At 53.9% G+C, this 26,663-nt stretch overlaps 11 protein-coding genes across 11 annotated transcripts; 3 read left to right on the plus strand and 8 right to left on the minus strand.

Moving 5' to 3' along the window:
* Positions 1-191: 191 nt before the first annotated feature.
* A1O5_04191 (uncharacterized protein) lies at positions 192-1,040 on the minus strand (the record flags this gene model as incomplete). The annotated part of the gene is made up of 1 exon (XM_007744799.1): positions 192-1,040. One exon carries the CDS (start codon positions 1,038-1,040, stop codon positions 192-194), a length of 849 nt encoding a protein of 282 aa, XP_007742989.1.
* Positions 1,041-1,340: 300 nt separating this feature from the next.
* A1O5_04192 (uncharacterized protein) lies at positions 1,341-2,355 on the minus strand (the record flags this gene model as incomplete). The annotated part of the gene is made up of 2 exons (XM_007744800.1): positions 1,341-1,934; positions 1,990-2,355. The coding sequence occupies 2 exons, from the start codon at positions 2,353-2,355 to the stop codon at positions 1,341-1,343; spliced, it is 960 nt and encodes a 319-aa protein (XP_007742990.1).
* A 1,258-nt stretch (positions 2,356-3,613) lies between these two features.
* On the plus strand, positions 3,614-6,097 carry A1O5_04193 (uncharacterized protein; the record flags this gene model as incomplete). The annotated part of the gene is made up of 1 exon (XM_007744801.1): positions 3,614-6,097. The coding sequence occupies one exon, from the start codon at positions 3,614-3,616 to the stop codon at positions 6,095-6,097; it is 2,484 nt and encodes an 827-aa protein (XP_007742991.1).
* A 368-nt stretch (positions 6,098-6,465) lies between these two features.
* On the minus strand, positions 6,466-8,871 carry A1O5_04194 (uncharacterized protein; the record flags this gene model as incomplete). The annotated part of the gene is made up of 4 exons (XM_007744802.1): positions 6,466-7,469; positions 7,525-7,558; positions 7,615-8,625; positions 8,728-8,871. 4 exons carry the CDS (start codon positions 8,869-8,871, stop codon positions 6,466-6,468), a joined length of 2,193 nt encoding a protein of 730 aa, XP_007742992.1.
* A 3,542-nt stretch (positions 8,872-12,413) lies between these two features.
* On the plus strand, positions 12,414-14,256 carry A1O5_04195 (uncharacterized protein; the record flags this gene model as incomplete). Its single annotated transcript, XM_007744803.1, has 3 exons — positions 12,414-13,195; positions 13,287-13,377; positions 13,525-14,256. The coding sequence occupies 3 exons, from the start codon at positions 12,414-12,416 to the stop codon at positions 14,254-14,256; spliced, it is 1,605 nt and encodes a 534-aa protein (XP_007742993.1).
* Positions 14,257-14,503: 247 nt separating this feature from the next.
* On the minus strand, positions 14,504-14,965 carry A1O5_04196 (uncharacterized protein; the record flags this gene model as incomplete). Its single annotated transcript, XM_007744804.1, has 1 exon — positions 14,504-14,965. One exon carries the CDS (start codon positions 14,963-14,965, stop codon positions 14,504-14,506), a length of 462 nt encoding a protein of 153 aa, XP_007742994.1.
* Positions 14,966-15,026: 61 nt separating this feature from the next.
* A1O5_04197 (uncharacterized protein) lies at positions 15,027-15,585 on the minus strand (the record flags this gene model as incomplete). Its single annotated transcript, XM_007744805.1, has 2 exons — positions 15,027-15,167; positions 15,199-15,585. 2 exons carry the CDS (start codon positions 15,583-15,585, stop codon positions 15,027-15,029), a joined length of 528 nt encoding a protein of 175 aa, XP_007742995.1.
* A 43-nt stretch (positions 15,586-15,628) lies between these two features.
* Positions 15,629-17,095, minus strand: A1O5_04198 (uncharacterized protein; the record flags this gene model as incomplete). The annotated part of the gene is made up of 2 exons (XM_007744806.1): positions 15,629-16,925; positions 16,980-17,095. The coding sequence occupies 2 exons, from the start codon at positions 17,093-17,095 to the stop codon at positions 15,629-15,631; spliced, it is 1,413 nt and encodes a 470-aa protein (XP_007742996.1).
* Positions 17,096-18,192: 1,097 nt separating this feature from the next.
* On the plus strand, positions 18,193-19,275 carry A1O5_04199 (uncharacterized protein; the record flags this gene model as incomplete). Its single annotated transcript, XM_007744807.1, has 3 exons — positions 18,193-18,445; positions 18,538-18,767; positions 18,841-19,275. 3 exons carry the CDS (start codon positions 18,193-18,195, stop codon positions 19,273-19,275), a joined length of 918 nt encoding a protein of 305 aa, XP_007742997.1.
* An 862-nt stretch (positions 19,276-20,137) lies between these two features.
* On the minus strand, positions 20,138-22,549 carry A1O5_04200 (phosphoenolpyruvate synthase; the record flags this gene model as incomplete). Its single annotated transcript, XM_007744808.1, has 1 exon — positions 20,138-22,549. The coding sequence occupies one exon, from the start codon at positions 22,547-22,549 to the stop codon at positions 20,138-20,140; it is 2,412 nt and encodes an 803-aa protein (XP_007742998.1).
* A 1,145-nt stretch (positions 22,550-23,694) lies between these two features.
* Positions 23,695-25,696, minus strand: A1O5_04201 (uncharacterized protein; the record flags this gene model as incomplete). The annotated part of the gene is made up of 3 exons (XM_007744809.1): positions 23,695-24,912; positions 24,984-25,421; positions 25,499-25,696. The coding sequence occupies 3 exons, from the start codon at positions 25,694-25,696 to the stop codon at positions 23,695-23,697; spliced, it is 1,854 nt and encodes a 617-aa protein (XP_007742999.1).
* Positions 25,697-26,663: the final 967 nt, after the last annotated feature.

A 26,663-nucleotide genomic window follows, 5' to 3' on the forward strand; every position in this document is an offset into this window, starting at 1 on the left:
AGGGAGACCAACGAGTGGGTTTGCAAGTGCGGAACATCCTGTTGAAGAATAGGAAAAAGACAACATATCAGGATCAACCGAGAATTGTATGCAAACAATAACGGGTACCAAATCCTCAGATGGATGTTCCCAGAATCCAGGATCACCAGAGACGCACCATTTAGATATCACAACCCAAGCAGAGAGCCGGACTATCCTTTGAGCTTCCGGATGAATTCCAGAAATTCGCTGATACATTGGTCGGCTTTGTCCACGTATATCTCGTGGCCTGCCCCCCCAACAACCACCAATTTGCTACCTTGGATCTGCTGCTGTATTCCCCTCTGCTCCCCCAACTTTGTCGCAGCACTATTTGCAGGCGCGAGAATGAGGACCGGAATCTGAATTTGAGAGAGACACGGTCGGGCGTCAAGCGTGCTCAGGAACTCGGCGTAGCTGGCCAGTCCTTCACCGGAACTGATTGAGATCTGATCAAGCCACCAACGATGATATCCCGGATCAGGATGGGCCATGGTCCCCGGCTGGGATTTCAGCCTGGTCGCCCATTCTCGAGACCCGAGTTTCCGACATGCTGCGGCGAAACTTTCTTCTCCGAACGCCAGGAATTTCTGCGTGCTCTCCGGCAGGTAGGCGGGAGAAGAGCAAATGGTCAGACTGTGCAGACGCTTCGGGTGCTTTGCGGCCAGCATCTCCCCTAACATTCCACTGGTGCTCTCTCCGAAGAAATGCACCTTCTCGATCCCCAGCTGGTCGAGGGTATCGATGATATCACCGAGAATAGCGTCTAGCGTGTACGCGTCTGGTTTCTTGGAGATAGACGGCGCACTAGAGTACCCGTGGCCGCGCAAGTCTCGCCGGATCACGTTGTAGTGCCGTGAAAGAGCGGGAACCCAGTGGTAGAAGAAGGCAGCATGGCGAGCAAAGCCGCCCTGAAGCAGGATCGTTTGCCGGTCTGCTCGCCAGGGATCGGTGAAGTCGTCGGCGATGTAGTGCGTTGTCTCGCCTGAGGCATGGATGATGAATTGGCTACTCTTTGGCATTGTTCATGCTGCAAGAACAAGGAGACGGTCACCACGCTACCAGTCAGGGTGCACAGTTCACTTTCAATCAGCCAACATTTATCTCTCAAGCCAAGAAGTACGGATTAATAGTCCAAGGAAGATCAGGGTGGGGGAACATGTGGAGAGAAGTGACTGCCATACTGGGCAACGACGGACACAGCTCTTCTCCACTTGTGCATCAAATGACCTACTGTACTTGTACTGGCAAGGCTGTCTCTTGTCGACTCCCAAGAGAAAAAGGAATGATCCTTGATATAGCACAGCCCCAGATGCTGAGCATTATGAACTTGGTGCGCCCTCACCGTCTTTGGTCTGGTAATCATCCTCCTTGTCTCCTGTCAAGTACAAGTATACGCTCGAGCCATCCCTATCCACACATCTTGGATCTACAGCCGCCTTCTCAAAGACCTTCAACGCCGTCTCTGCCATCCGTGGCTCAATTCCGACCTCCCTTCCCGCTTCGACTCCAAGAGTGATGTCTTTGATCATCATCTGTGTCTTGAAACCCGGCGTATAGCCATTTGAACTCGGCACATGGCTCAAAATCCCGGGCACCGGTTGGACGTTATCGCACATCCATGATTGACCTGTCGAGTGTTTTATACACTGGTACAAAAGGGTCGGGTTGATGCCCTGCCGGATACCGATGGCCATAGCTTCGGCAGTGGCCAGAAGGATGGTGCACGAGAGATAGTTGTTTGCTATTTTGGCGGCGAGGCCAGAGCCCGCGGTGTTGCACCAGAAAAATCGCTCACGAGAGCCCATCATCGTGATGACCGTTTCTATTCTTGTTGCTATCAGGTCGTGCTCTGAAGGTGGAGAGTGTCCTATCAGGAACGAGAGCGTTCCGGCTTCAGCTCCCGGTAAGCCGCCCTGAGCACCATCAGCATCTGTCCAGCGGCGAGAGCTCTCTTTTCGGGATATGTACGGAGACTGGTGCGTCGCAAAAAGTGCCTGATCCAGCTTTCCCCAGTATCTCGCCGACATTCCTGGAAGTTTGACAGTCAATTGTGCTGCAATCCAACATTAAACGTTCTGGGTCCTTGGAGGCGGCAATTACTCCCCTGTCAGGGTTCAGATATACTTCACGGACGTCTGCTGCACCCGGTACGATGGAGATGACGACCTTCGACAGGGCTGCTGCCGCCTTGGCTGAATCGACTATATGGATTGGTCCCCAGTTACCGAATTCCTGGATGAAGCGCTCGCAAGCTGATCGATTGATGTCATTCACATATAGGGCGGTTTGGCGCGAGATTTTCTTGCGGATGTGGCTCGCCACAGCGTATCCCATGGTCCCTAGGCCTGTGTGTATTCTCCTCAGCACGGAATGCCTTTGAAGCGCGAGAGCAAGACCTGCCGATAAACGCAATGGCGTCCTCCATTATCTAGTAAATCCTTCAAGAGATCACTGTGATCCGTGAATAGTCGTTGTTGATGTGGCTTAGTGCCGTTCTTGCATCAATGGCAGTTAGCACGCGCCAGTCAATCAAATAGTTCATATGTTTCTCAAATGTACAGACGCCTCACACGAAGCTTCAATCTCCAGCTCCGCATGGGGTATTTATTGGCTTCGATTCCGGCATCGTCGCTTCAATGAAGCTTCCCCAGACTTTCTCACGCTGTCCTCCACATGCATCCCCACCTTTTCGCCAGTTTACCCCGAAGTTTAGATCACCTTGGGTGTCCAAAAAGGCTCCTCACGATAGTGCGACTTGAGTCAGGCTGCTGGCGCCATTGTCGAGACTACCAGGTCTGTCGGGCTCCTGTCACTCTCAGCAATTAGACAGGGCAAGACAGGGTCCTCGCTGACAAACAGAAGAGAGAAGAGAAAGGCCTAGGTAAGTGGTCGAGTGAGCTGAGCCTGTGGTGATTGGGCAGAATTTCCTCTGGAGTGTAGAAGTAGTATGGCATTTCGCAAAAGCATCAAACTTTCACTGTCGCACTCCGACATACGCAGTGGTGCTCACCAAGGTAGCATGATGGAACATGTGTTACTTGAGAAGTGAACCAAAAGGGAGAATAAGACACAGTTTGCCGGGTGCGGCATTGAGTTGTAACAAGTCACGTGGTGTTTCTATCGCGTCCCTGCGTCCCTGCGACTGCGCGTACCCAGTAACAAGTCAACTACTACCCAATACCTCGTATTGCCAGCCCATTCCACCAACTCAGCCCTTCCCGCGTCACCTCGCGGACTCTGTAGTTAAACATTTCAACTTTTGTTGGACAATTCCAGAACAATGCTCTATGGACATCTTTGATACCGTGACAATTTCTTCCCACCAGCAACCGGTTGAGTTGGCTCTGAGAGGAGCCTAACAGCCACCCCACTGACGCCCAACCGGGCAAAGCGACGCTTGTTCTCTCACCCTGGCCAACCTGACCCATCAGCCATCAGTCTCCATGCCTTTCACGCTCTCCGAACTTCTCAACCCCGAACCCGCGATTGATTCTATTTCTTCAGATGTTGCACATTCCAACACTGAGTCGCATGGGTGAGATCGATCAACTCCGACTGCTTCTAGGGTTCTTGGGTTAATTTCTGCTCCAGGATGGACACTGCAGAGCCAGAGCCAGAACCTCCTTCGGCCTACTTCGCGCCCGAACTTTTTCAGCCAAACGATGATGCGCCCCCCCCTCAAGATGCCATTCCCTCGAGCGCGCAAAACGATGACACGACGATGGATGATGTCTCCCTCTTCAAGGATAGCGACGATTTGATCGGTCTCGATGGAGCAAACGATGAAGACCACATCAAGCAGGAGGCGATGGGCATGGGCTATCCTCCTTTGGATGAAGAGCCAAATCTTGCGACCGGCTCTTCCATCATGGATATGGTAGAAGAAGTTCTCTACGGTGAAGATGCTCCGGCGCAGGCCACGCCAGAGAAGGCTCCGAAACAACGCAAACACCCTGGCAAGTCGCGGAAGCCCGATCCAGACGCTCCGCCTCGCTCGTCAGTCCACTCGTCCAAGAATGAAGGCCAGCACACGGACCGCAGGTATTTGTGTTACTTGTGCAACAAACTGTTTACCCGACGCCGCTCTGTCAGAGATCATATTTCAAAAATTCACAACACGAAAACCTGGGAACCGGTGCGCAGTTTGGAAATCATTGTCGAACCTTTAACGGGAGAGCCTCTGGAACCTCTTGAAGATATCATCGCCAGAGGTCCTCCTCCCCCGCCCCCTAAGCTAAGTAAAGCGGAAAAGGCCCAGAGGGCAGCAAAACGCCAAGAAGAGGAGGAAGCGCAGGACGAGGAGCTGCACTCGGGTGACGTTGGTGAGGATGAAGAGAAAGAAAAAAACCATCAAGATATTTCGCTCTCTGCGCAGCCTCGTGATGATTCATCGCCACCACCGGTGGTGGTACCTTTGAGGAGGGTGCCATCTATCGTAGGGTCAAGGGCATCATCTACAGAACCATTTGCTACTCCAGCACCCATAGCGGGCAAGAAGCGACCGGCACCTGATGACTCCACAAAACTTCTCTCAGCGGCTGCCAGGAAGAAAGGCACGGCCAAGGTGAAGAGCATCTCGAACAAAAAGGCCAGACTGAGCGAGTCCGAACAAAGTCCACCTGCGGCGCGATCGAATTTCCGCTCTCCCAGCGCTACTCCGAGCACGAACCAGCTAAAGCTGGGACCCTCGAAACTGAAAACGCAAACTTCGGCTGCTAGTGTACAGTCATCACCCACACCGGCTTCGTCTCGCGCCGCATCGCGAGAGATTGGTTCTCCTTCACCTTCGGATGCAGATACGTCATCGAGCTCCAACGATGACGGAGAGGTATTCTGTATCTGCCGGAAAGGAGATAATCATACATGGATGATCGCTTGTGACGGCGGCTGCGACGAGTGGTTCCATGGGAATTGTGTCAACATTAAGGAACGAGACGGCGAGTTGATCGATAAGTACATTTGTCCATCTTGTGCGAAGCCTGGCTTGCAGACCACGTGGAAACGAATGTGCCGGCGAAAAGATTGCAGGAAACCCGCCCGTGTTACCCAAGTCCCTCCTAGCAAGTACTGCTCCGATGCGTGTGGCCGAATGTTTTTTGTGGAACTAGTGCAGAGAGGCGACCCTCTGGCTCAAACTAGTAAGGATGGTCAGTATATTATTGAGGGACCCATATCCAAAAAGCACCGCAAGAAGCAGAAGCGGAAAGAGAAGCCTTCAAAGCAGCTCCTTAACCCTGCCAACGGCGTGGATCCCGACAGCCGACTCGCCACACCAGCATACAGCGACGAAGAAAGAACCGAATATGAGACCGACAGTAGTCTCGACGACGAAATGCTTCCCAATCGAGGCTCCGCATTGCGAGCTGGCGAAATCAAAGCCCTGATCGAGAAATGCAAAGATATCGAGCAGCTAAAGGCACTAGGCAGGAAACCCGACACTCCGCCCCGCGACGTTGAAATGACCGATGCAGACTCAAAAACAACAGCACCACCGGATTTAGAATATGATGACCTGGAAACAACGACAATGGCCAATATCATAGAGGAGAAGCAACGATTAAATGCGAGGTATGACATGTTTGTCGCGCGAGAGAAGTTCTCGGAGCTAGTCAAGGCTCGATCGTCGACTATAGTTGAGGAAGTCCGCAAGACACATCCGAAGATGAAAGATCTCTGTGGATTTGACCCCAGGATGGCGTGGTCGGATGATGAATTTGTGACATGGTACAATCACAACGGCGGGCGGGCGATCGTCGACGCTGGAGCAAATGCGAGGATAGGACCACCAGAGGACGGGCCCAATGATGAGGGAAACACGAAAATACCCAACTGCGTCGCTCGGCACTCTCAGAGTCCAGCCGCGGGCGAGGAAGAAGATGAAAGTGATAACATGCCTAAAAAAGGCGGCGTCTGTATCAAGAATCGATGTCCGCGGCATAGGAACTGGGCTAAGGGCCAGCTTGCGGAGGTGCGGTTTGAACAAGACCTGATTAGGAGGGCCATTCAGAGGTTTGAGGCGCAGGAAGGAGAGATCCGAGGGCGGGCTCTTGTTAGGGCGTGGGAGAAGAGAGGATGATGCTCACAAAGCTGTTGTGGTGCCCGGATGATGGCAGGCTCGAGGACATGACAGGATTACAGTTCCGGCCGTGGAGCACCGCTAATTAGCTCACATTCCCTGTTTATATCCGCTCAAAGAAGGCGCGAGAACAGAAAGGTTTGGTATGAGAGAACACGAATGTCATTGGGGACTTTGCATGTGTAGGACAAATATCTGGGCTGTGAAGAAGCCCGTTTTTGCAAGGGAGAACTATTTTCTTGAAGATAATAAGGTTCAAGACCTTTTGTTCGCTATGGTATTCATCTCGATATAATCTCCTGGCTACGCACCTATGTCTAGAGTCCAATTCGATTCACATTTTTGAAAACAAACGATATCGCGAAGTTTCATGCTGCTGCCACACCGACGACTGCGCCGTTCGTAGCTGGAATGGCCGTGTCGTCTGTGTCCTTCAACGAGACACGGCTAATGCCCTCGGCGCCCACGGCCTCCGAAGCCTGCTGAGGCTGCTCGACCATGAAGCCGCTGAAGAACTTGTCCATGCTCTCGTAGTCGTCCATGTCGCCGACCCAGCTGACGTACTGGTCCGGGCGGAGGATGAGGGCGCAGCCGCGGGCGCGGTCGATGCCATAGTTTCTGTACGCGTCGCCGTATCCCTCGTGGTAGCTGACGTCGTCGACGTGGATCTTCCAGTAGTCCCAGCCGTCGCCGTCGTCCCACGGCCTAAACACCTCAGGGAAGTCGAAGATGGTGACCTCCTGCCTCTTGGCCGAGTGTACCGAGAGGACCTCGATGACCGAGTCGTACCTCGCCCCTGGCGGTGTGAAGCGCTTCAGGAACGACGTCGCGGCGCCCAGCTTCTCGCCCAGCCCGTCCAGACGGGCCTTTTGGGCAGGCTCCGTGATGTCGCCTGCAAACACCACCAGGCGCCACGTGCCGTTGCTCCTGAGGAGTTCCTGGAAATGCCAGGGCCGCGCGTCGGCCTGGTTGAGGACTTTGAACGACGGCATCCGCATGCCCACCTTGACCTCGGACGCGAAGGCCTGGCTGCTGATGACGCGCAGCTTCTCTTCGCCCAGCACTTCGGTGCCATCGCCTTGCTTGGCGCTGTCGCCGGACTTGGCCACCACCACGCTCGCCCCGTAGTCGACGGCCACGCCGCTGGCGAACAGGTTCCCCTTTTCAAACGCGTTCTTGAACTCCTCCATCGAGATGCCTTCTTCGTCGAGTACGTCCTTGGCCGGTCGTCCGGAGAAGAGCCGCGAGAAGCGGTGGTCGAAATCAATCAGGTCTTGCGCTATCCTTCGTCGTTCGGACTGGTATGTTTTGAGGATTGACCTGTTGCTGGTGCCCTTGACGACACTCGCGACTTTCCACCCGAGGTTGAAAGCTGGAACCATCAGTTACCCAACCACCCCGTTGTGGAGGAATAGAGATATACTTACCATCTTGCATGCTGACGTTCATACCTTGGCCGGCCTGTCGGTAGTGTTAGTTTGGGACTCTCGGAACTGACGAAATCGGAGAGTGTGTACCTTTGGACTGTGAGTATGAACGGCGTCGCCGGCCAAGAAAATCCTCTCTTTCAGACTGAAACTGTCACCGACACGCTGTCCAATTTGATAGGCTGTCCACCAGTCACAATAGCGATATTCAATCTTGTAAGGTCTCATGATCCTCTGTGCGCTGGCCAGAATCGTTTCTGGGTTGATTTTGCTCCGATCTGCCCTCTTGCCGCCTTCTTCGTTCTCGGTTGTTGTCAGTTGGATGTATAGTCTTACCAGTTTGTTCTCTCGGGGGATCACCATCACACTCCCACTACTTTCGCTGTGAATAGCACACCTCATTCGGATGTCAGGGAAGTCGGTGATGGGGATGATGTCGAGCACTCCCCAGATGTAGTCGGTGCTTTCGCCTTGGAGTTTGAAGCCGAGTTGGTTTCTGACCCAGCTGTGGGCGCCATCTGCACCGAGCATGTACTTCGCTCTTACCGTCTCCTCTCCGCCCTCTTTCTCCCGCAGCTTCTTCGATTTCTCCAGCAGTTCTTGAGTGTCGTCCGGCGACAGATTGCTGCGGAATAACCCATCCTGTATTCCGGATCCATTTACACTGGTCGCAGACTGCTTTGGTGTTGCTTCTTGTTCGCTCAGATGTCGAAGTGTCACGGTTATGGGATATGCGTCCTGGTCGTCAGCAAGGCTTTCATCAAATTGAAAGGACACTGGCATGACACCGTGTTCGACTTTGATGCCACCCTGCCAGCCAGGCACATCTTTCAGTGTTCTCTTGCTGTGCTCGGAAATGGAGTCGAGGAAAAATCGTTCGATGCGCCCTTGGTGTAGGACGACCTGCTGGAAGCGCGAGATGTTTGGAATGGTGTCGGGAATGCGGTCAGAGCGGTGAATAATTCCTGTCTGGGGATCTGGATTCCAGAGGCAGATTTCGAGCATGTGATTTGCCTCGATCCAGGCACGGTGTCCAAAACCGAAGCTGTCAAAGATCTCAAGTGTCCGACATTGAAGTCCGTCAGCCTGACCGTTGAAAATCTAGCTCACTGTTGTTAGTTTCCTTGAAAACAGCAGAAGGGTATGCTCGAGTGGGCCGACGTGGGTATGGTTCGACACAATATAAACGAATACTCAACTCACTTTGGTCCCTCTTTTGTCCACTATCCTCGTTCGGATGCCACACCGACTCATCCAGTTGGCCATCATAAGGCCTGCTGGGCCTGCACCGATGATGAGGACATCAACCTCGGAATGTGCATCTGGCGCTCTGGGTCCCTGTGCCATATCGGTGGAGTTTCGCTCGAGTTCAAAGGCAAACCAGACAATGATAGGAAGAAATCTCCGTAACCATCAAGGGGTTGTGGGTTGAGAGAATATCGCCTGTAAGAAGATTCAGGATTGTAGGCATCAGGAAGCTCTCATGCATATATACATTCGACAACAGTGGTGCATTCAGCAGCAATCATCCGTCCAATGCGAGTATGTGGATCTAGAAATCCAACGCAGCAACTTGTGGGGTAGCAGATTCTCGGTTGCGGCACCGGATCAGGGGCAAGGCTTGACCAGCAAATCCGGGGGGTTCGGGGCCAGGATAAGCGTCGGGACGGGATGCATTGCTTCGGTCTGATGAGTGCATGACTTCTTTCTCTTTTCCTTGAGGCGAGCCTTGCGTGGGGTGAGTCCTTGAGGCTATGTATGGTCGGATACCGTACAGCGTGCGGCAGGAATCGATTCCATCTTTTCCAATTCCTTCTTGCTGAGTTCTTTGGCGGCGTAGCGAGGGTTACTTGCTCGCATCCGCATTTTCGATGGACTAGATCCATATCGCAACAGCAAAAATTATCGTGAAGTGTACGGAGTGCTTTTACTGGGTACAAAGCATTCTCTGATATTGTTTCCATGGTGTTATCAAGGAGGACAGACACTAGTCCGTATTTGCTCTAGTTTGGTGGCCTAGTGAAGACAAGGCTGCCTTGGCAATCATTGGTGGAGGATGGACAGCACAAATCATCTGTCATGAGGCCACCAGGCTGAGCGACAAGGTTGCCTGCGCTGGACCGCTGGCATCGTCCGTTGATCTTGCCATCGATGTCTAATGTTCCTGACCAGACTGGACCGGCTCCGTGAATTCTGATCGCCCTCGCCCTCGACTCCGTAGCAGTGACAACTTCGAGATCGCCATTATCTGTGCATTGACCATTGAGCGCAATGCAGTGGAAATGCTGTTGGAATAAGAGTATGAGACCGATGGCTTTTGTATGGCAAAGCGCCTGGAGATTCGAATGTATATACCACAGGCCGTCTAGGTGGTCAGCATATGGACTTGGCTTATATGTCGGGTATTGGGATGGCTAGCTCCGCTGCAGTGGCCGCCCATCCTCGCACTAGCTTTTGAAAGAATCAGACTCGCCATCATTCTGGGCATCTGTGGTGGTGTTCCAAATGACTCCTGACGGGGTCCTGACCTTGTTAGGCGACGTCATTCTTAATATGTCGGTACTTCAGCTTGAGTGTGGCCAGCAATATTCAGACAAACTCATCAGAAGGAAAGAAGTCCAAGATGATCTTGGGCCAGCGAATCTACAAATTCGAGCGTATTTAGGGAAGGCTTCTGGATATGTCGCTCAAGAGAGAATCAGGGATAAGATTGGTATCTTCCACACTCAGATCTGTGCAACCGATGCATTTACGAGCTCCGTCTATCCTGGACCAGAGAATAATAAACTTTATCCCGCTGACTGTAAGCATAAACCCCAAAAAGAGCCCTGTGATATTTGCGGCCAGGGTGACGCACCGCTCGGTGAAGTTTGCGAGGGAACCCTCCAGAGCTCCCGCACGGCTCTCGCCTGTGACAGCAACACTATTGAAAGCCGCATTCGCGTTCAACGGCCATTAGGTATACCTCCTAGCGGACGGAAGATGACAGCGAAAGAGATCCAAGGTGCGAGAAAACCATCCATACACGTCAGCCGAATAGCGTGCGGCAACGGGGTCACAAAGATTGTTCTGCACTGAGATCGGATTGCTGCCGAGGAAAACGTAATTGGGTTCGAGATGGCGGGTGCAGGTACATGGGATTATGTCCCTACCTACCATCGTGATCAAGGACGTGTGCAATACGCGGACAGCCACAAACGCAGAAAGTCGCATGCACCAAAGAGTGCTGGAAGAGTGGAGGAGTGTAGAAAGGCCAGATCGAGATGCAATCGAACATGGGCACCCAGGTGGACGTTCAGGTGAGTGATGTTGTAACTCAGCACCCAATTCAATCGCGAATCCAGTGCACTGGACGGCTACTCGCTCTGCCAACACGTTATTTACTGAGTGAAATGACATTCTCCACAAGTTGGATGTCATCGTTCGAGGCGTTGCGAAGAATTCCCATATTGGTGGTCAGGGAAAGAGCGAGCTCTGTTTGCAGCTCGCTCATCGAGTCCGGGCTCTGTGAGTATATGTTTTATAGCATCTCTCTGTACATGCCGATTCTTGGTTCTCGACTAACTATGTCAGTAAACATGGTCAGCTTCTGGGAAATGCACTCAATGTTTAGCCATGCTCCGCCAGCAGCAATTGGGGCAGTGCTATCGGAGTGTGGGCGAAGATTGGGCGATTTCAGGCACGACAATCATGTCCCTTCTCAGCCGGAGAGGGTATTCACACTGAGCAATGGGTGAATGTGTACGAACCAAAGGGGTTGAGCTTGATACGAGCTAACAAAGCCAGGGAGGGCGTGGGGCTGCTGACACAGGTAGTCGATATTGAGAAGCGCGCCGGTGTAGGGAAATCTAGATCGACTAGTCTCAACAAACGATCTAGCTCAAGCATATCATGCAAAAGGACAGGTTGACTAGGCATCGGCGTTGTTAAAGCGGGTGGTTGAGATTCATTGGCGTTCTCTTACCGAAGAACATCTAAATTGACTGTCCTCGCAGCACGTACTGGCCATCGTACTCTGGGACCTTGGGCCACACAGTAATGCTCTGCAACTAATGGAGCAAAGTATTAGGAAAGGGAAAATGAGTGCTGGACAAGGAGTATCTTTACGGAAGGTTTCTGAAGGGTGGCTCAAGTCTTTTCGTCGACGGATGCCTGGCTCTTAGGTTGAAATGCTGGTAGCTTCTCGTGGAACATGGAAAGCTCGCCGTATTCAATCCTTTAGGTCGTCCCTGGACTCTACTTTTCTGATGCTTCCACCAAGATGAGCTCGGAGTGAGTCTGAATTGTTCGGCTCGCCACAAGAGGCGTTCCTGAACAGATCTCTGCACGTGTTGCTGGCCACACTCCCGCTCGTCTTTGCAGCCGCTGGGCAACCCATCCGCAATTCGCATGCAATCCGCACAAGGAATATGTTGGATAATATGTGAACCGAGCATATATATATATACTTGGTATATTTCTATTGAACGAGACATTAAGGATATGACCAATCACCATCCCTCCAGTAAGCAATGCGGGGAAGACACCGGGACAGTGGAACGCGCAGCAAATCATGACGGAGTAGAATGTCCGGGGACCCCACTTCCTGCCCAATTCCTGCTCACTAGACCCCGCACCAAAAGCCCGCAGCCTTGGCGAGAAATCCTGCATTCTTCCTTTCCCGCCACTTCTTCCAAGGTTAGATATACATATTCAATTTAGATATTGATTTGACCAATGCTGGATGGTCCCCTAGGCCAAGAACACAGTGTCATGCACGATCAAACTCGCATGGGCTCCGCAGTATGCATTCGATAAACACTGTCAAGCAACACCCCGCCGAAGCGCGCAGCCTTTGAATTACCGCACCATCTGCATCTGACAGCTCCGATCACTCGAGACTAGTTACTATGCCTGGACAATGGGTTCTGGACGACTCTCAGAGTCTGTACTACCTGGAAAGTGAGGATGGTCCGGGAGAAGTCTCTGCCGAGCCAAAGGGGCCTCTTTTGGAGCTGGAAATTGCACCATTTCGACATCCGGACAGATCTTCACCTGCTGGTCATGGACAGCGCATGCCTATTCGGCATCAAAATAAGTCACCAGGCCGGGGAACTACAGTCACGGCTTCGGTTATGACTCCGCCTGCGTTCAAGCGCCCTAGATTGTCGTCCGAGAGCAACTACCTGGGGCGGCCATGTAGCTTTAGCCCAGCTCGGGATGATTCTTCAGCAGTGGACCAGGACGGGGACATTGACATGATGAGTGATGATGCCTTTTCAGTCACAACACCTACAACGACGACCCAAACAAAGACAGCAAGGAGAGCAACTACAACTAGTGTTTTCGCACCCACATACCCGCCTATCCTGGAAATATCTAGAAACGACCGCTCGCGCAGTCTCGAAAGCTCAAACACCAACAACAACCATAACCACCGCGCTGGCCGCACACCAGTCAGAGCCCACCACGAAGCGTGCGACAAGTCCCAGAAAGAGGCGCAGCAGGCCATCGCGCGGACTCTCGCCCGCCTCAGCCGAGCCACCCTGTCCGACCACACCTTCGCGCACCCGCTGTCGGGCCTGGACCTGGTCATGGGCTTCAACACCAGTCTGCCCAAGTCGCGGTTCGACACGTACATCACGGCGCTGAGGCAGCTGCTCCAGTGTGCCGCGGAACGATCTATATTGAGGTGAGGCCGCCACACGTTAGAAAAAGAAGCAAATTTCCCCCATTTCGTGGTTGGTTTCTGGACAAGCACGGCTAACGGAGGGATGCAACAGCAATGATTTGCAGCGCGCCATTACTGCCGAGGGAGTGCTTTGGGTGGTTCGCGAGGCGTGGCCTGCAGCTGAAGGGTACTGGAATTTGACGGTACGTATGTTCTGTCCCAAAAGACAATAAGCATACACGGCTGGCTTTACTTCCTCTTCACCAAAATTTTTTTGTAAAATTTTTTTTAAAACGGTCAAGGTGTGTAAGCTGACAGTTCCCTGTTCTTCCCCTTTCTGCCATAAACAGGCTACCTTTCGAGGCTTCCTGTACGCAGAACTCTGGCGCAATTTCCCCTGCCAGCGCTCATACAATCAACTCCCGCCCGCATACCGTCCGACGCGGATACAGCTGTCCATACCACATTCGCCTATGATCGATTGGATGCCGTGGCCCGACGTCCGGGACATGGCGATCATGTACCAGGACCAGATCGACGTGGACGCGCTGTTCCGGATGGCCATCCACAACGTCGTCGCGCACCGGAAACGGCTGGGCCGGAGGAAACAATCCTTCTCCTCGTCTTCCATCTCTAAAGAACACGACGGCGGTTCCGAACCCAGCTCCTCGAAGCAGAAACAAGTAGCCGCCGCCGCCACCGCCGACGACGAGGACAACGTGACCGACAAGACCTCCTTCCGCGTATGGGATCTCGTGTGCCTGGAGAAAGCCAACGGCACTCCCCCGCTCGCGGAGCCAGGTCTGGAGAAGAAGCCCGTGCTGCGCTCGCCGGGCGTGCGCGCCCTCCTGCGCGCCTACGACCTCGAATACGACGAGTTCGACACGCAGAAGTTGGATGACTGCTTCTTCGAGGCGTACCCGTGCCTGTACGCCGACACGGCCGCCTCGGCCTGGAAGGTCCAGAGTTTTCCCAGCTTGCCACACGAGGACGTCGGTCGGCCCATTGCCCTGACCCGCCCCGCGGTGTTCAGGCTGAAATCGAGGATCGAGTCCATGATTGGTGCCGCGATTGAGATCTAGACTTCCGGCGCAGGCTGGCAGGCTGGCCTCGCAGTTGAATTCAACTAGTGATTACCCCAGCGCCGCACCTCTCTTTCTTTCTCCGTTGAACGGATCGGGAAGCCGCTCCAGATGGGTGAAGTTTTTATGGATGTAAACTATAGCGAATCTTGGGTCCCAGGTGCTCTTTGAAATTAATCAATCCATGTAGCCATCGTCTGTTTCACCACGCCTTCACAGGACTAAAAGTACCCATAGGAAAATGACATCAGCTCCCGTCACAAAAGTCGCTGAGCCATTTCCTGGCGTGGACATCGACTGCGCTATTAAACAGCTCGGGGGGGAGTTCAAAGGGTTCGCGCTGTGAGTCCGATCCTTGAGAGTGGTAGCGGTCCAGGATCGGCGAGGCAGTGTTTTGCGCTGTGAGGTTGCTGGTCTGGGCTGGAGGAGGGCTACTAAAGAGGCGTGCGACGTCGGCGGGGTCGAGGCCGTCGAGCTCCACGACGCGAGCGCCGCCCGATAGCATCGCGCCCGGTGTCCCTAACACGACAGTGCTGTCGCTCTCAGAGAGCTCGGGAGGGACGTCGATGTCGGACCTGGACGTGGATCTATAGTCGGCAAACGCAGGAAGATCCACGTGCTGCGAGGCGAGAAAGCTGGCATCGTAAGGAGGAGACTGGTACTGGCCGGAGTCGCATTGCAGGGGAAGCGGCGTAGCGTCGTGGATCATCTGGCTGATATCGGGGAGAGAAATAGGTTCGCGGTGGCCACTCTGACCAGGGCGGCCGAACTCAGAGCGGTGCTGCTCGCATGGTCTTTTCGAGGGGGTGCTTCGCGTTGGCTGGGGCGGCTTCGCGTGGGATGAAATGTGTCTCAGGAGCGTATCCCTTCAGGCGCGCGATATAGATCTGGTCAGTCTCTGCAAGTTCGGCCTGGGTGGCCAGAAGAGTTATTGTCTCTTACTGTCTCGTGAATGAGCGTAAACAGAGCGGGCATGTAAACGGTCGATCGGCATAGTGGCTTCTCTTGTGCCGGCTCAGGTGCTCGTTCCGTTTGAATGGCTTGGAGCAGATCTGGCAGCGATACACCGTCATCTGGACTGGCTGGACAGTATTCCGAAAGTCGTGGCTTCAGATGTTGGAGAAGTGTGTACACGAAAGACTCTAGAACATGTTTCACTGGCAGCTTGGTGTCGCGCCTGGTTTGCATCGAGCTCGTGCCTTGGCGAATGCGGGGATTTGCGGGCTGCGACTTGCGGGTTTCGAGTTTGCGGGGCTGAGACACGGGACTGATGCCAAGCATCCACCAGACCAAACTCGGCTCCGTAAGCGGCGGGGGCAGTCCGAACATCGGCGACCGACTTCAGCCCTCTGGCCCAAAACGCGGGCTCACATCAAAGCTTCCATTTTGCGCCTCCTTGCCTCAAATGGCTGACCGCAGCCTCCAATCTGACCCAAAACACGGCCAGGGTGGCACTTGCCAGCAGCACGCCCACCAAAATGGCAGTGTTCTGGTACGGGGCAGGGCCTTTTTCATGAGTAGCACTTCGGATGAGTGCGCCGGCGACGGGTGTCCCGACCATGGTGGCCAATCCTCGCACCATGTACAGAAACCCGTTCACCGAGGCAAAGTTTTGAATTCCAAAGAGCTCGACAAGAGAGGTCGGGAAGAGTGACACGTATGCGGACGCGAAAACGCCATAGAGCACCGTGAAGGCGATAAACAGGTGGCGGCTGTCGGCCTGGGTCGAGGAAAGGGACGAGGGAATCCACAATCCAAGCGCAGCGACCGCTGAAATAGCCGTAGTCAGGAACAAAGCATTGAGCCGACCGATTCTGTCCGCTGCGTGGCCGATGATGATCTTCCCAATAGCGTTGGCAGCGTTGGATAGGGCGATAAAGTTCGAAGCCGTGGCTGACGAGTAGCCCAAGGTTCTTGCATACGAGGCGAAGAAAAACACGGGGGTGTAATATGCCGCGGATTGCAGTGCGGCCCCCAGTGCTTGCGCAAAGAAGGTGTGGGATCGAGCGATGCGATAGTCCACCAAGGGGATTTTGAGCAGGCCAACGATGCCGGATGAATGCCTCGCTTCTGCTCTGAACCGGCGTGATGCAGTAGCTTCCCAACGCATGACGGGAGCAGTGACACTGATGAGCACAAAGGCAACGGCTGCTGATATGCGCAAAGAGTTGCGAAACCCGGTTTTGGTGATCAATCCATGCAGCACAGGAGCCCAGACGACGCCTCCGATGCCAGTGCCCGAAAGAACAATACCCATGGCCAGACCGCGACGAGCCGTAAACCAAGTCGGCGCCACCGTGACCGCGGGCATGTATGATAGGCAAGTCCCCATCCCGCAGAGCAATCCTTGAGTGAGCTGGATTTCCCACATTCGTTGTCCGAAAGAAGCCAACAGCAAGGCGAGAGAAAACACGATTCCACCAGCCCAGATGACAAATTGGGGAGGAAATCGTTTAGTCCACGCCGTCGCGTAGGGAGCTCCGATCGTCATGAGCGAGATGGCCAGTGTGCCGATGAGGTCAATCATGGCTGGTGATGAGCCGTAGAATGGCGATGAAGGGTCGTGGGACAGGCCCTGGTAGACATCTTGGTACACACCAAAGGAAAAGCCGATGCCGCATACTGTAAAAATGAGGGTCGTCGAGGCGACCACTATCAGGACATGTTGACTAGATGGTCAGTACTGTTCCGATGAGATGAGGGAACTGGACATGCAGTCTTACAGCCTTGAAGGTTGGACTGGTTGCGTTTCGAGTTGTAGTGGTGTCGGAGGATTCTGTTGGTCGAATCCAATTTCGAGGCTTGCACTGCTGGCTGTATTGGCCTCTACGTCGGGCATGTTTGTCCTGAAACCTATCTTTGTGGGTAGTTCGCAAATGGTCTTGAATGGCTTTCCGATGGACTTGAAACATGTCATGTTTTGCTGGGGTAAAACCGACCTCTTAATCATATTCCCGAGTGTTGCAGCCAGAAGCAGCTGGCTAGACTTAACTTAAAACCCACATGTCGAGCATAAGGCGCATCGAAGTGAGCACAGAAATTAAAGAGCCCGACTCCGGAGGCAGGGGGATTTTTATATATTCGAGAAAAGGCGGGATCACTTCCTCCTGAACCACGTTCCTATAGAGCCTGGGTCTTGGCCGGAGAAATGGCCACTTACTATTTTTGATCCTCCTGGCTGCGCAGCCTCGTGTGCCCCTTTTCCAGCCATGAGATACGTAGCCTGCTTGGCTGTTGACTTGCCATGGCGACATGGTGGGAGCCGACCTTGACCTGGCACCCGTATCCTATATAATCTCCAAGTATTGGCTAGGATGCGGCAGGTACTATTCAATAGTACTTGTACTTGCAGGAATATGGCTCACTCGAAGACGCCTCCCAGAGTCATAGAGTTATGCGCAAGGAGTGGCCACACCCTGCAGAGTGACAAGGCTGTGTGACAAGGCTGTGTGACAAGGCTGTGTGACAAGGCTGTGTGACAAGGCTGTGTGACAAGGCTGTGTGACAAGGCTGCGCTGCCAAGGAGATGGCTTCGCTTCTACCGAAGTTGCTCCCTTCCGCAATTACACGTTAGATGCGTACCCAGACCAAGCCCAGATACACAACTCAGCCCACACGTAACACCTCTCACCTCCAACCTCCAACCTCTTTCTTATCTCGAGCAAACCAAGACGCACGTCGCGGAGAGAATAAGCCACACCGACTTGCCATGAAAACTGTACAAGGCGCACAATTCATCGGCACGTGTCCAACATGTGATGATGCCTCGGACGTCCCAAGACCCGCCAATGTCCCAAACTCACGCCACCAACACACCACCTTTTTTTATCCAGTATTTTCGCGAGGATCTATAAAACCACCTAGGGCGGCCGCCTCAAAAGAGGAGATGATGGCACTGACATATTGTCAAAAAACCAAACACACAAGAACTACAAGATGACTGATCGGATTGCCATTATTGGAGCCGGAGAGGTAGGTGCCGCCTCGGCCTACGCTCTCCTGCAAGGCTCCCTTTATAAAGAGATCCTGCTGGTCGACATCAAGCCGGAGAAGAGAGACGGCCAGGTACGCGACCTCTCGGACGCCTGCTACGCCGAAGACAGCAGTACCCGTGTCCGGGCCGGAACGTACAAGGAAGCCGGCGAGTGTGACATTGTAGTCATTACTGCCGGGTCGAAAAGGACAAGAGGTAAGAGAAGAGACCTTGCTCATGGACGCCATACCGGTCTTCTCTTGTGGTTCATGTTCTGCGAACAAGAGTGGCTGACGCATGCAAACCAGGTGAAACCTCACTTCAGCTAGTCGAGAGGAACACTGCCATTCTCCGGAGGATCATCGACTCGATGAGACCGTTCCGCTCAGACCTCATCATGATTGTCGTGTCGCACCCCGTCGATGTGCTCACAACCCTGGCTCAAAAACTCTCCGGTCTTCCAAGTCGTCAAGTCATAGGCTCAGGCACCTTCTTGGATACGGTTCGACTTCGGAGAATGCTGGCGGATAGGTTCGAGGTAGGTACATATCAGCACCGATCTGACCCTTCCTTGTCATCAACCCAGCGGCTAATTTGAAACTCTACCACAGGTTGCGACTGGTCCGGTAAGTGCATATGTGCTGGGAGAGCATGGAGACTCTCAATTTGTGGCCTGGTCACTTGCCTCCATCGACGGGGTGCCGATCGGAGAGGCTCTCCCGGAAAAGGAATTCAACAGAGAGGAGCTCGCTGAACAATGCAAGCGTGAGGGCCAACGCATCGTCGATACGAAGGGGGCCATCGCATTCGGCATCGCGTCCGTCGTGTCCAACATTTGCGGCTCGATCATTTTCGACAGGCGCGACGTCCGCCCTGTCAGCCACTTCCAGCCGGAACTTGACTGCTGCGTGAGCATGCCTGTCGTCCTGGGTAGACATGGCGTTGTCAAGGCTTTGTCGCTCCCGTTGTCGAGCGAGGAGAAGGCCAAGTTGGCCGAGTCCGCGCACATCGTGAGGGAGGCGGCCCAGAAGTTGCTGGGTCCGTAGTTCTCAACGGCGTCAAGGGCTCGAGGGGATAAATGCCAACAGGGCGGGCTAACGGGGGCAATGGATAAAGGGGTAAAGGACGAAGAGCGAAGAGGGGCTCTTCCGGATCTCGTTGCTAGCCTTTTCTTTTCTTTTCTTTTTCTTTCCTCTTTCTCCCATGTGTATTTCCTCTTACTACTCTTCTGCAACGACCGCTTTCACGGTATGTTCTACCATGGGGCCAGGGAGCCGAGACCTGGGGACCGAGAAAATTGGATTCGTGCATTCCTGCTGCCGCTACTGTACCCAGTACTTATTGAATTGTCAGATACGAGCGAGCTTAGGTCGGGCGCGGTATCAAGCAAGGCAAGCCATATGACAGGGCTGGGCCGCAGGGCAAGGGAGAAGGATTTTAGGGCCTTTAGGGGGATTTAGGGGCCGAGGGGGACTTCGATACATTACAAATGCTACATTTTAATATGCCTGTATCCAGTATCCACTATCCACTATCCACTATCCTATATCCTGTACCCAACCAAACAGCCTAATGTAGACACAAGGCATGAGACAGAAAGACAAAAATTGAAACACTTTCTTTTTGTTCTTTTCTTTTCCGGGGTTCGGAGTACAGTACACTCTAGCTCTGGCCTGATAGTCCCTACCTGGATATAAACCATCGGATGATGGACGATCGAGGCTAAATACCATGTACATTTGTGGTGCTTGTAATGAAAACACCCTCGTGAATTCACTATGATTCTGAAGGTATGTAACTCGTTCGCACCTCGCACGTGATGAGTTGTTTTGAGACGACTCTTTTGCAATTTCCATCTTTTCCCTCCTTTCCCCCTTCCTCCATACGTAGCTACTAGTACAAAAACAGTCAAGAACCATTCGTCTTGGCTTGTGCCTGTGCCTCTTCGCTCGCAAGGACGTGCTTCTTGACCTCGAGGAAACTATCCGGGCTGACCGAAACGGAGCTGATGCCACAGTCGACCAGGAACCTCGCGAATTCGGGATGGTTGCTGGGTGCCTGGCCGCAGAGGCCGATCTTGCGGCCGGTCTTGCGCGCCACCGTGATGACGCGCGAGATCATCCACTTGACGGCCGCGTCCTGCTCGTCGAAGAGGTCGGCCAGCTCGGCCGAGTCGCGGTCCACGCCCAGCGTGAGCTGGGTCAGGTCGTTGGAGCCGATGGAGAAGCCGTCGAACTGGTGGGTGAATTCCTCGGCCAGTATCACGTTGGAGGGGATCTCGCACATCACATAGACCTGGAGGCCGCCCTCGCCGCGCTTTAGCCCGTTTTCCGCCATCACCTCCATCACCTTTGCCGCCTCGCCGATGGTCCGGCAGAAGGGGATCATGATGATGGCGTTCGTAAAGCCCATTTCTTCCCGTATCCGTTTGATTGCTCTGCATTCGAGCGCGAAGCCTTCTTTATAGCGTGGAGAGTAGTACCGCGACGCACCCCGGAATCCGAGCATCGGGTTCTCTTCTTTTGGCTCAAAGTCCTTTCCGCCGATGAGATTGGCGTACTCGTTCGTCTTGAAATCGCTCATACGGATAATGGCTGGCTTGGGGTAGACGGCGGCGCACAAGCATGCCAGCCCGCGAGAGAGCTTGTCCACGAAATACTCGGGCTTGTCCTTGTAACCGGCTGTCAGTCTGGTGATTTCTGCCTGGGCGTTTTCGTCCTTCACTTTCTCGAAATGGACCAGTGCCATAGGATGAACTTGAATGCTGCTGACGACGAATTCCATTCGTGCCAATCCGATCCCGTCGGCGGGGAGACGCCACCAACGATAAGCGGCCGCCGGATTGGCGAGATTGAGCATGACGCTGGTTCGGGTGGCTGGTAGCCCGGTCACGTCAAGCTCCTTGGCCGTGATTTCCGAGATGCCTTCATAGACAAACGCAGTATCGCCCTCGGCACAAGACACGGTAACATCTTGTCCTGTGTGCAGAACATAGGTGGCATTTCCAGTTCCAACGACCGCAGGGACACCGAGTTCACGACTTACAATGGCTGCGTGCGATGTTCGCCCGCCATGGTCGGTGATGATAGCTGCGGCTCGCTTCATGATTGGCACCCAGTCCGGATCAGTTGTTGCCGTAACCAAGATCGACCCATCTACGAACTTACCGATGTCCTTGGCCGATTCGATGAGGCATAGACGGCCCGACACGGCTGCCTCGCCAACCGAAAGACCAGTCGCCAGAACACGGCCCTTCTTGCCAATCTTGTAAGTTTTGAAGACGCTGGCTTCACGGCGTGCTTGCACAGTCTCCGGCCGCGCCTGGACAATAAACATCTCTCCAGTGATGCCGTCCTTGGCCCATTCTATATCCATGGGGCATTTGTAGTGGTTCTCTATAATGCAAGCCCAGCGCGCCAGGTTGAGGATTTCCTGATCGTCGAGCACGAAGCTGTGCCGCTCTTTCTTTGAGGTGGGCACGTTGCGGGTTGGCATATGCTCATTTCCATATATCATCTTCATAGCCTTTTCACCGCGTTTCTTCTCAATAATGGGAACGAGGTCGGGATTCGTGAGAAGCGGTTTGAAGATTTGGTATTCGTCGGGATTGACGGTGCCCTGAACGACATTTTCGCCCAGACCCCAGGCTGCGTTGATGAGCACAACCTTGTTGAAACCACTTTCAGTGTCGAGAGTAAACATCACCCCGGAACCGGCAGCATCCGATCGAACCATGCGTTGCACGCCGATAGACAGGGCGACTTTCATATGATCAAAATGTGCGGTCTGTCTGTAGCTGATAGCCCGGTCCGTGAAAAGTGAAGCGTAGCAACGTCGGCAGGCGCTTAATAGCGCCGCTTGACCCGAGATATTCAAAAATGTTTCTTGTTGGCCAGCAAAACTTGCGTCGGGCAAGTCCTCAGCCGTGGCGCTGGAGCGTACGGCCACGGATAGATTCTTAATGCCTGCTTGCGCAGAAAGCTCCTGATAGGCGTTTGCGATGGCGGTTGCCACATCCGCCGGCCAGTCACCACGTAAAAACAGATTGCGCACTGCAGAGCCAGTTTCCGAAAGAGTTGCTTTGCCAGATTGCCATTCCTCGATTAGCTTGGTCATCTTCCCCCTGATGTCGTTTGCGTCGACATAGCGCCAATACGCGTCTGCGGTTGTGGCAAAGCCAGGCGGAACGGCGATGCCCTCTTTCTTGAGGCCACCGATCATCTCTCCCAAGGAAGCATTCTTGCCTCCGACGGACGCAACATCTCCTCGCACCACACTCTCGAAGCTGCGGACCAAGACCTTTTGGCTGGGTCCGTTCATGATCTGTTCGTTTCTGTTCGTTTCTTTTCTCTCCTCTCGATTCGATTCAATCGGGTATTTTGACAGATATCAAAGTGAAGATTGTTTGGGCTGTATCCTAGATCCTCAAGTGACTCGCTCGCCAGATGTATGCAGCGATCAAGCTTGATTAAATGAGGTTGTAAAGTCATGAGATGTCTTGGGGGCTGGAGCCCCGACGAGCGCATTGATGCTCGGGTCGGACCTAAGACAGGGTACGCGCATGCCTCCTCTAATCCCTAACCAATCTCTGGAAGCCGATGCTGCACTTTTGTGGAGGATGGCGCTTGGATCTCGAAACAGGTGACGATGGAAACTCCATCATGAGAGGTTGAAATGTGCAACTTACCGAGCTTTTCCGCAACTAACAACACAAATCTGCAAGAATCACCTGATATTGGAGCGAATCTCTTCTTATAACGTAATGCAACACGAGAAGATATTATCTTCACTTGTAGAGCGAACATGGACAATAAGGAGATGACCAGGAGACGGCGTCACGTATAGCATCTCATCTCCTTGTTGCAGGGGACGAAGCGAGGAGGTTGAGATGGTGAGATGGAACGCAACTTGATAGGGGAAATCAGCAGAGAAAAGCTTATTTGTACCACGCAGAAGATCATCACCAATATTGGGGGGCCATGCGCAGAACCTAGATTGATACCATGATTATCATGTCTGATCCTTGCCAGAATCCCTCGATGAAGACTTCTTTCTGCCTTTGAAGGGCGGCCAGAGGCACCACTCAGTGTAATGGCGCGAATTCTTCAACAGGCAAGGGCACCTGCAACGATGTACCCGACAGGTACAAGATTTAGAGAACAAGGGGGATAAAAGCTGCGACCATGGGACTACTTGTCCACGTCCATCTCTCTCGCGGTGTCAATGTCTGGGATTGCATTTTGGTGGCCGTCATATTCATCCGTGCAATCCGACCTCGTTTCCCCGACTGCCAAAAATAGCGAGAGTGATGAATAAAAAGTCATCGATTCGTAGCCAGCCCATCCAACGCCCCCTTGAGGCTTTCATACAAGCCATGTTTGGATCCTTTCCCTTTTTTTTCTTTCATCAATATCTGGACAAAACTCGACGCTCCCGCCCCAATTCCATCATCAACAACACCCAGATTAGGCCGTTTCTTCCACGTGCCGAAGCACAGGGTAAAGCTGTTCTTCCTCGGATTTCTCCTTGTGTTCGTCGGTGCCAGTCATCTCGGCATCCGCGTGCTCGCCAGATTCCTTCTCGGCCAAGTCCTTACCCGCCGCGTCACCATCCTCGTATTCGCCGCTCTGAAGCTTCTTCTTGATGAACTCGCGCATCCATTCGATCAGACGCATATTTTGAACCCACATCTCAGTCTGGTCGGGAGTATCTTTGGATTCGCCGCTCTTAGGGGTCTCAGCGCCTTCAACACTGGCGAGGGCAGGGTCAATGACGCTATCTTGGAGCGACGCCTTCTTTTTGCCCTTGGCCTCTTTGTTGGCACCAGAGGCCGGAGGAGTGACGGAACCGTCGCTGCCGGTATCCATTTCGTCCTTGAGCTTGCCAGGAGCAGCACGCTGAAGTCGGCCACCATCCCAGCGGCGGCGGTCATTGCCCTCGTAGAGACCGCTGAGAGTCGCGGCATTGGCAGCGGCGTATGCCATATCGCTAGCACTAGCTGGCAAAGTTGGGTACATGGCACTGCTGGTCGGTGCGGCATGGCCCGGTAGGGGACTTTGGCCGGACGTGTAACTTTGCGCAGACGACGGAGGGGTGAGACCCGGTGTGCTGGCATCCGTGGCACCGCTTGCAATGCTGTCTTGGTGGCCGTGCTGGAGCAACGAGGCTGAATTCGTGTGAGCGGTAGCTGATGGATGATGATGATGATGATGATGGGAAGAGCTTGGGGGGCTGTTACTGGAGCGGGCATATGTTACATAGCCGGAGCCTGTGGGTGCTACGCCGGCGGTGAGATGAGCATCGTTTTCGTAGATGGTGGCTTGCATCTGCTCCAGGATTTGGTCGATAGATGTCAAATCTTCCCTTGTCTTCGCGTTACCCATGGGTGGCAAGCTGTAGGCTTGGATAGGGTCTTCTTGCCCATAGGCACCACCAACCGAAACCGGTTGATAGGCGGGAGTCGGAATGGCGGCTGGGATGATCTGTGGCAGCTGCAGGCCTTGGAGCTCGAATAGACGACGGCTGACGTTGTGGAAATTGATCGGGTCGACCTCCCTGCGCTTGACCTGGCCGAAGAAATGGTCGAGAGCGTCGTAGCCGCGCTTGCGGGCCTCATAGTCGTAGGTGGTCTGGGGCGCGGTGCTGTAGTATGTCACCGGGCCATAGCCGGGGTGTTGTCCTGTCTGCCATTCGCCATTAGCGTCATGTTCGCGCGGCAACTGGATCGGAGCAAAGAAGAGGAGATGGTGCTTACCGGGACCGGAGGATGCGGCTGGTAATACTGATTGGGGTGATGCTGGCCAGTGTAATCTTGCGGACCTGGCATGGCAGGGGCATAGTAGTTTGGAGGCACTTGTCCAGTCAGACTGCGACCATAGTATGAGTTGCCGTACTGCCCACCTTGTCCCATGCCATTCTGAGATTGACGCTGGCCACCACCGGGCTCCATGTTGGGAGAGCGCATGATGACGCTATCGTCGGCGTGAGTTTTGACATGTTTCTTGAGGTCTTGCGGACGCTTGAAGGCCTTGCCGCAAAATTCGCACTTGTGAGGTTTCAACGGAACATGAACGCGGATGTGGGAGGTAATGTGGTCGCGTTTCACAGTGGTGGTGCGGCAAGCGCCCCAGGCGCAGGTCAAGTTGAGATTGTTCGTCGACTTACGACCGACATGGCGCTCGCAGACATGCTCCTGGAGTAGCCCATGTTAGAACGCGTCGAGGGACATCAAGACAGAGGGGGAGAAGAGAGGGAGGGCGGGAGGCTCACGTAAAGCGCTTCAGCTGAAGGGCAGCGCTCGCCGCACCCTTGCCACTGACACTGCAGGTTTTCCCCAGCAGCGTTGACGCTGGGCGCGGGCTGGTTTGAGGCCAGCGGCTGCTGCTGGAGTTGAGCTGGTTGTTGAGCAACCTCCTGAGAGGCAGGAGGATTGGGTGTGGGCGTGTTTCTCTCTCCCAAATCAGCCATTGTTTGCTTGGCTCGAAGTCAACGCCAAGAGCGATGTCGATACTTGGCGGCGGAATCGAAGAGTCCCAACTTCAGAACGCGAGGCTGCGATGCGAAGCCGATCCCGCGATAGAAACACGCCAAGCGGATGGCGAGGGTGATGAAAAGGTGAAAAGGTGAGGATGTAGAAGACGAAGAAGAGTGAAGGGCAACCGAAATTCCGGGTGAGAGAAAAGGTGGTGAAGGTTTTTTTTTTTGGCCTGAGTAGTTAGGCGGGTGCGGGCGACCGACTACTATTAAGTATATCGTCCCTCTGGGTGATCTGGCGGTTTCTGGACTCGGACAGCGGGCTAAGATGACGATAGGACGAGGGATCCCAAGGTCGCCTGGAGGGCAGAAAGAAGCGCTCAGAGAGGAGCAGGTTTAATTAATTAGATACGAGAGGGAAGACACTACTATTCTGTTCGCGGCCGGGGGGGGGGGAGGGGGGCTTTGATGCTGTTTGGGGGGGGAGGGGAGCAATAGGTTGGGTGAGGTGATGGGGGGGCAGGAGCCACCAGGCGATTCAAATTCAGCGAAACAGAAGGGGAAAGAGCATGAGAGGACGAGGCAGGAGCTGAGCCTGGGGCCTCAGAAGATAGAGAGCAGAGGAAGAGGAAGAGGCACCAGAGGGACCAGAGGGACCAGAGGGAGAGGGCGACACGCATCTGGCCCTTGAAGCGCAGAGTGGCAGTGACTGAGCACCTTCCAGCTTTCATTAGCGGCTTGGCAGGAGCCCGTGCCAAGCCGCTAGAGAATCCCGCCATTCAGAGGCCACCCATTGCTGCGCGCAGGTGGGGCCCTGGTGCTTCATTGCGCCGACTAGGAGAGCAGCTCTGGGCACGCTTGAGCACGCTGAGCACAAGCACTGTGAGCAGACTCTCACTCAATCCTGAGCTCGTGTCGGGTGGCTGTCAGCGTGATACGAACTCGGGACGTGCAAAGCGAA

Source organism: Cladophialophora psammophila (genome assembly GCF_000585535.1).
Source record: "Cladophialophora psammophila CBS 110553 chromosome Unknown aczJe-supercont1.5, whole genome shotgun sequence".
NCBI classification, from domain to species: Eukaryota; Fungi; Ascomycota; class Eurotiomycetes; order Chaetothyriales; family Herpotrichiellaceae; genus Cladophialophora; species Cladophialophora psammophila.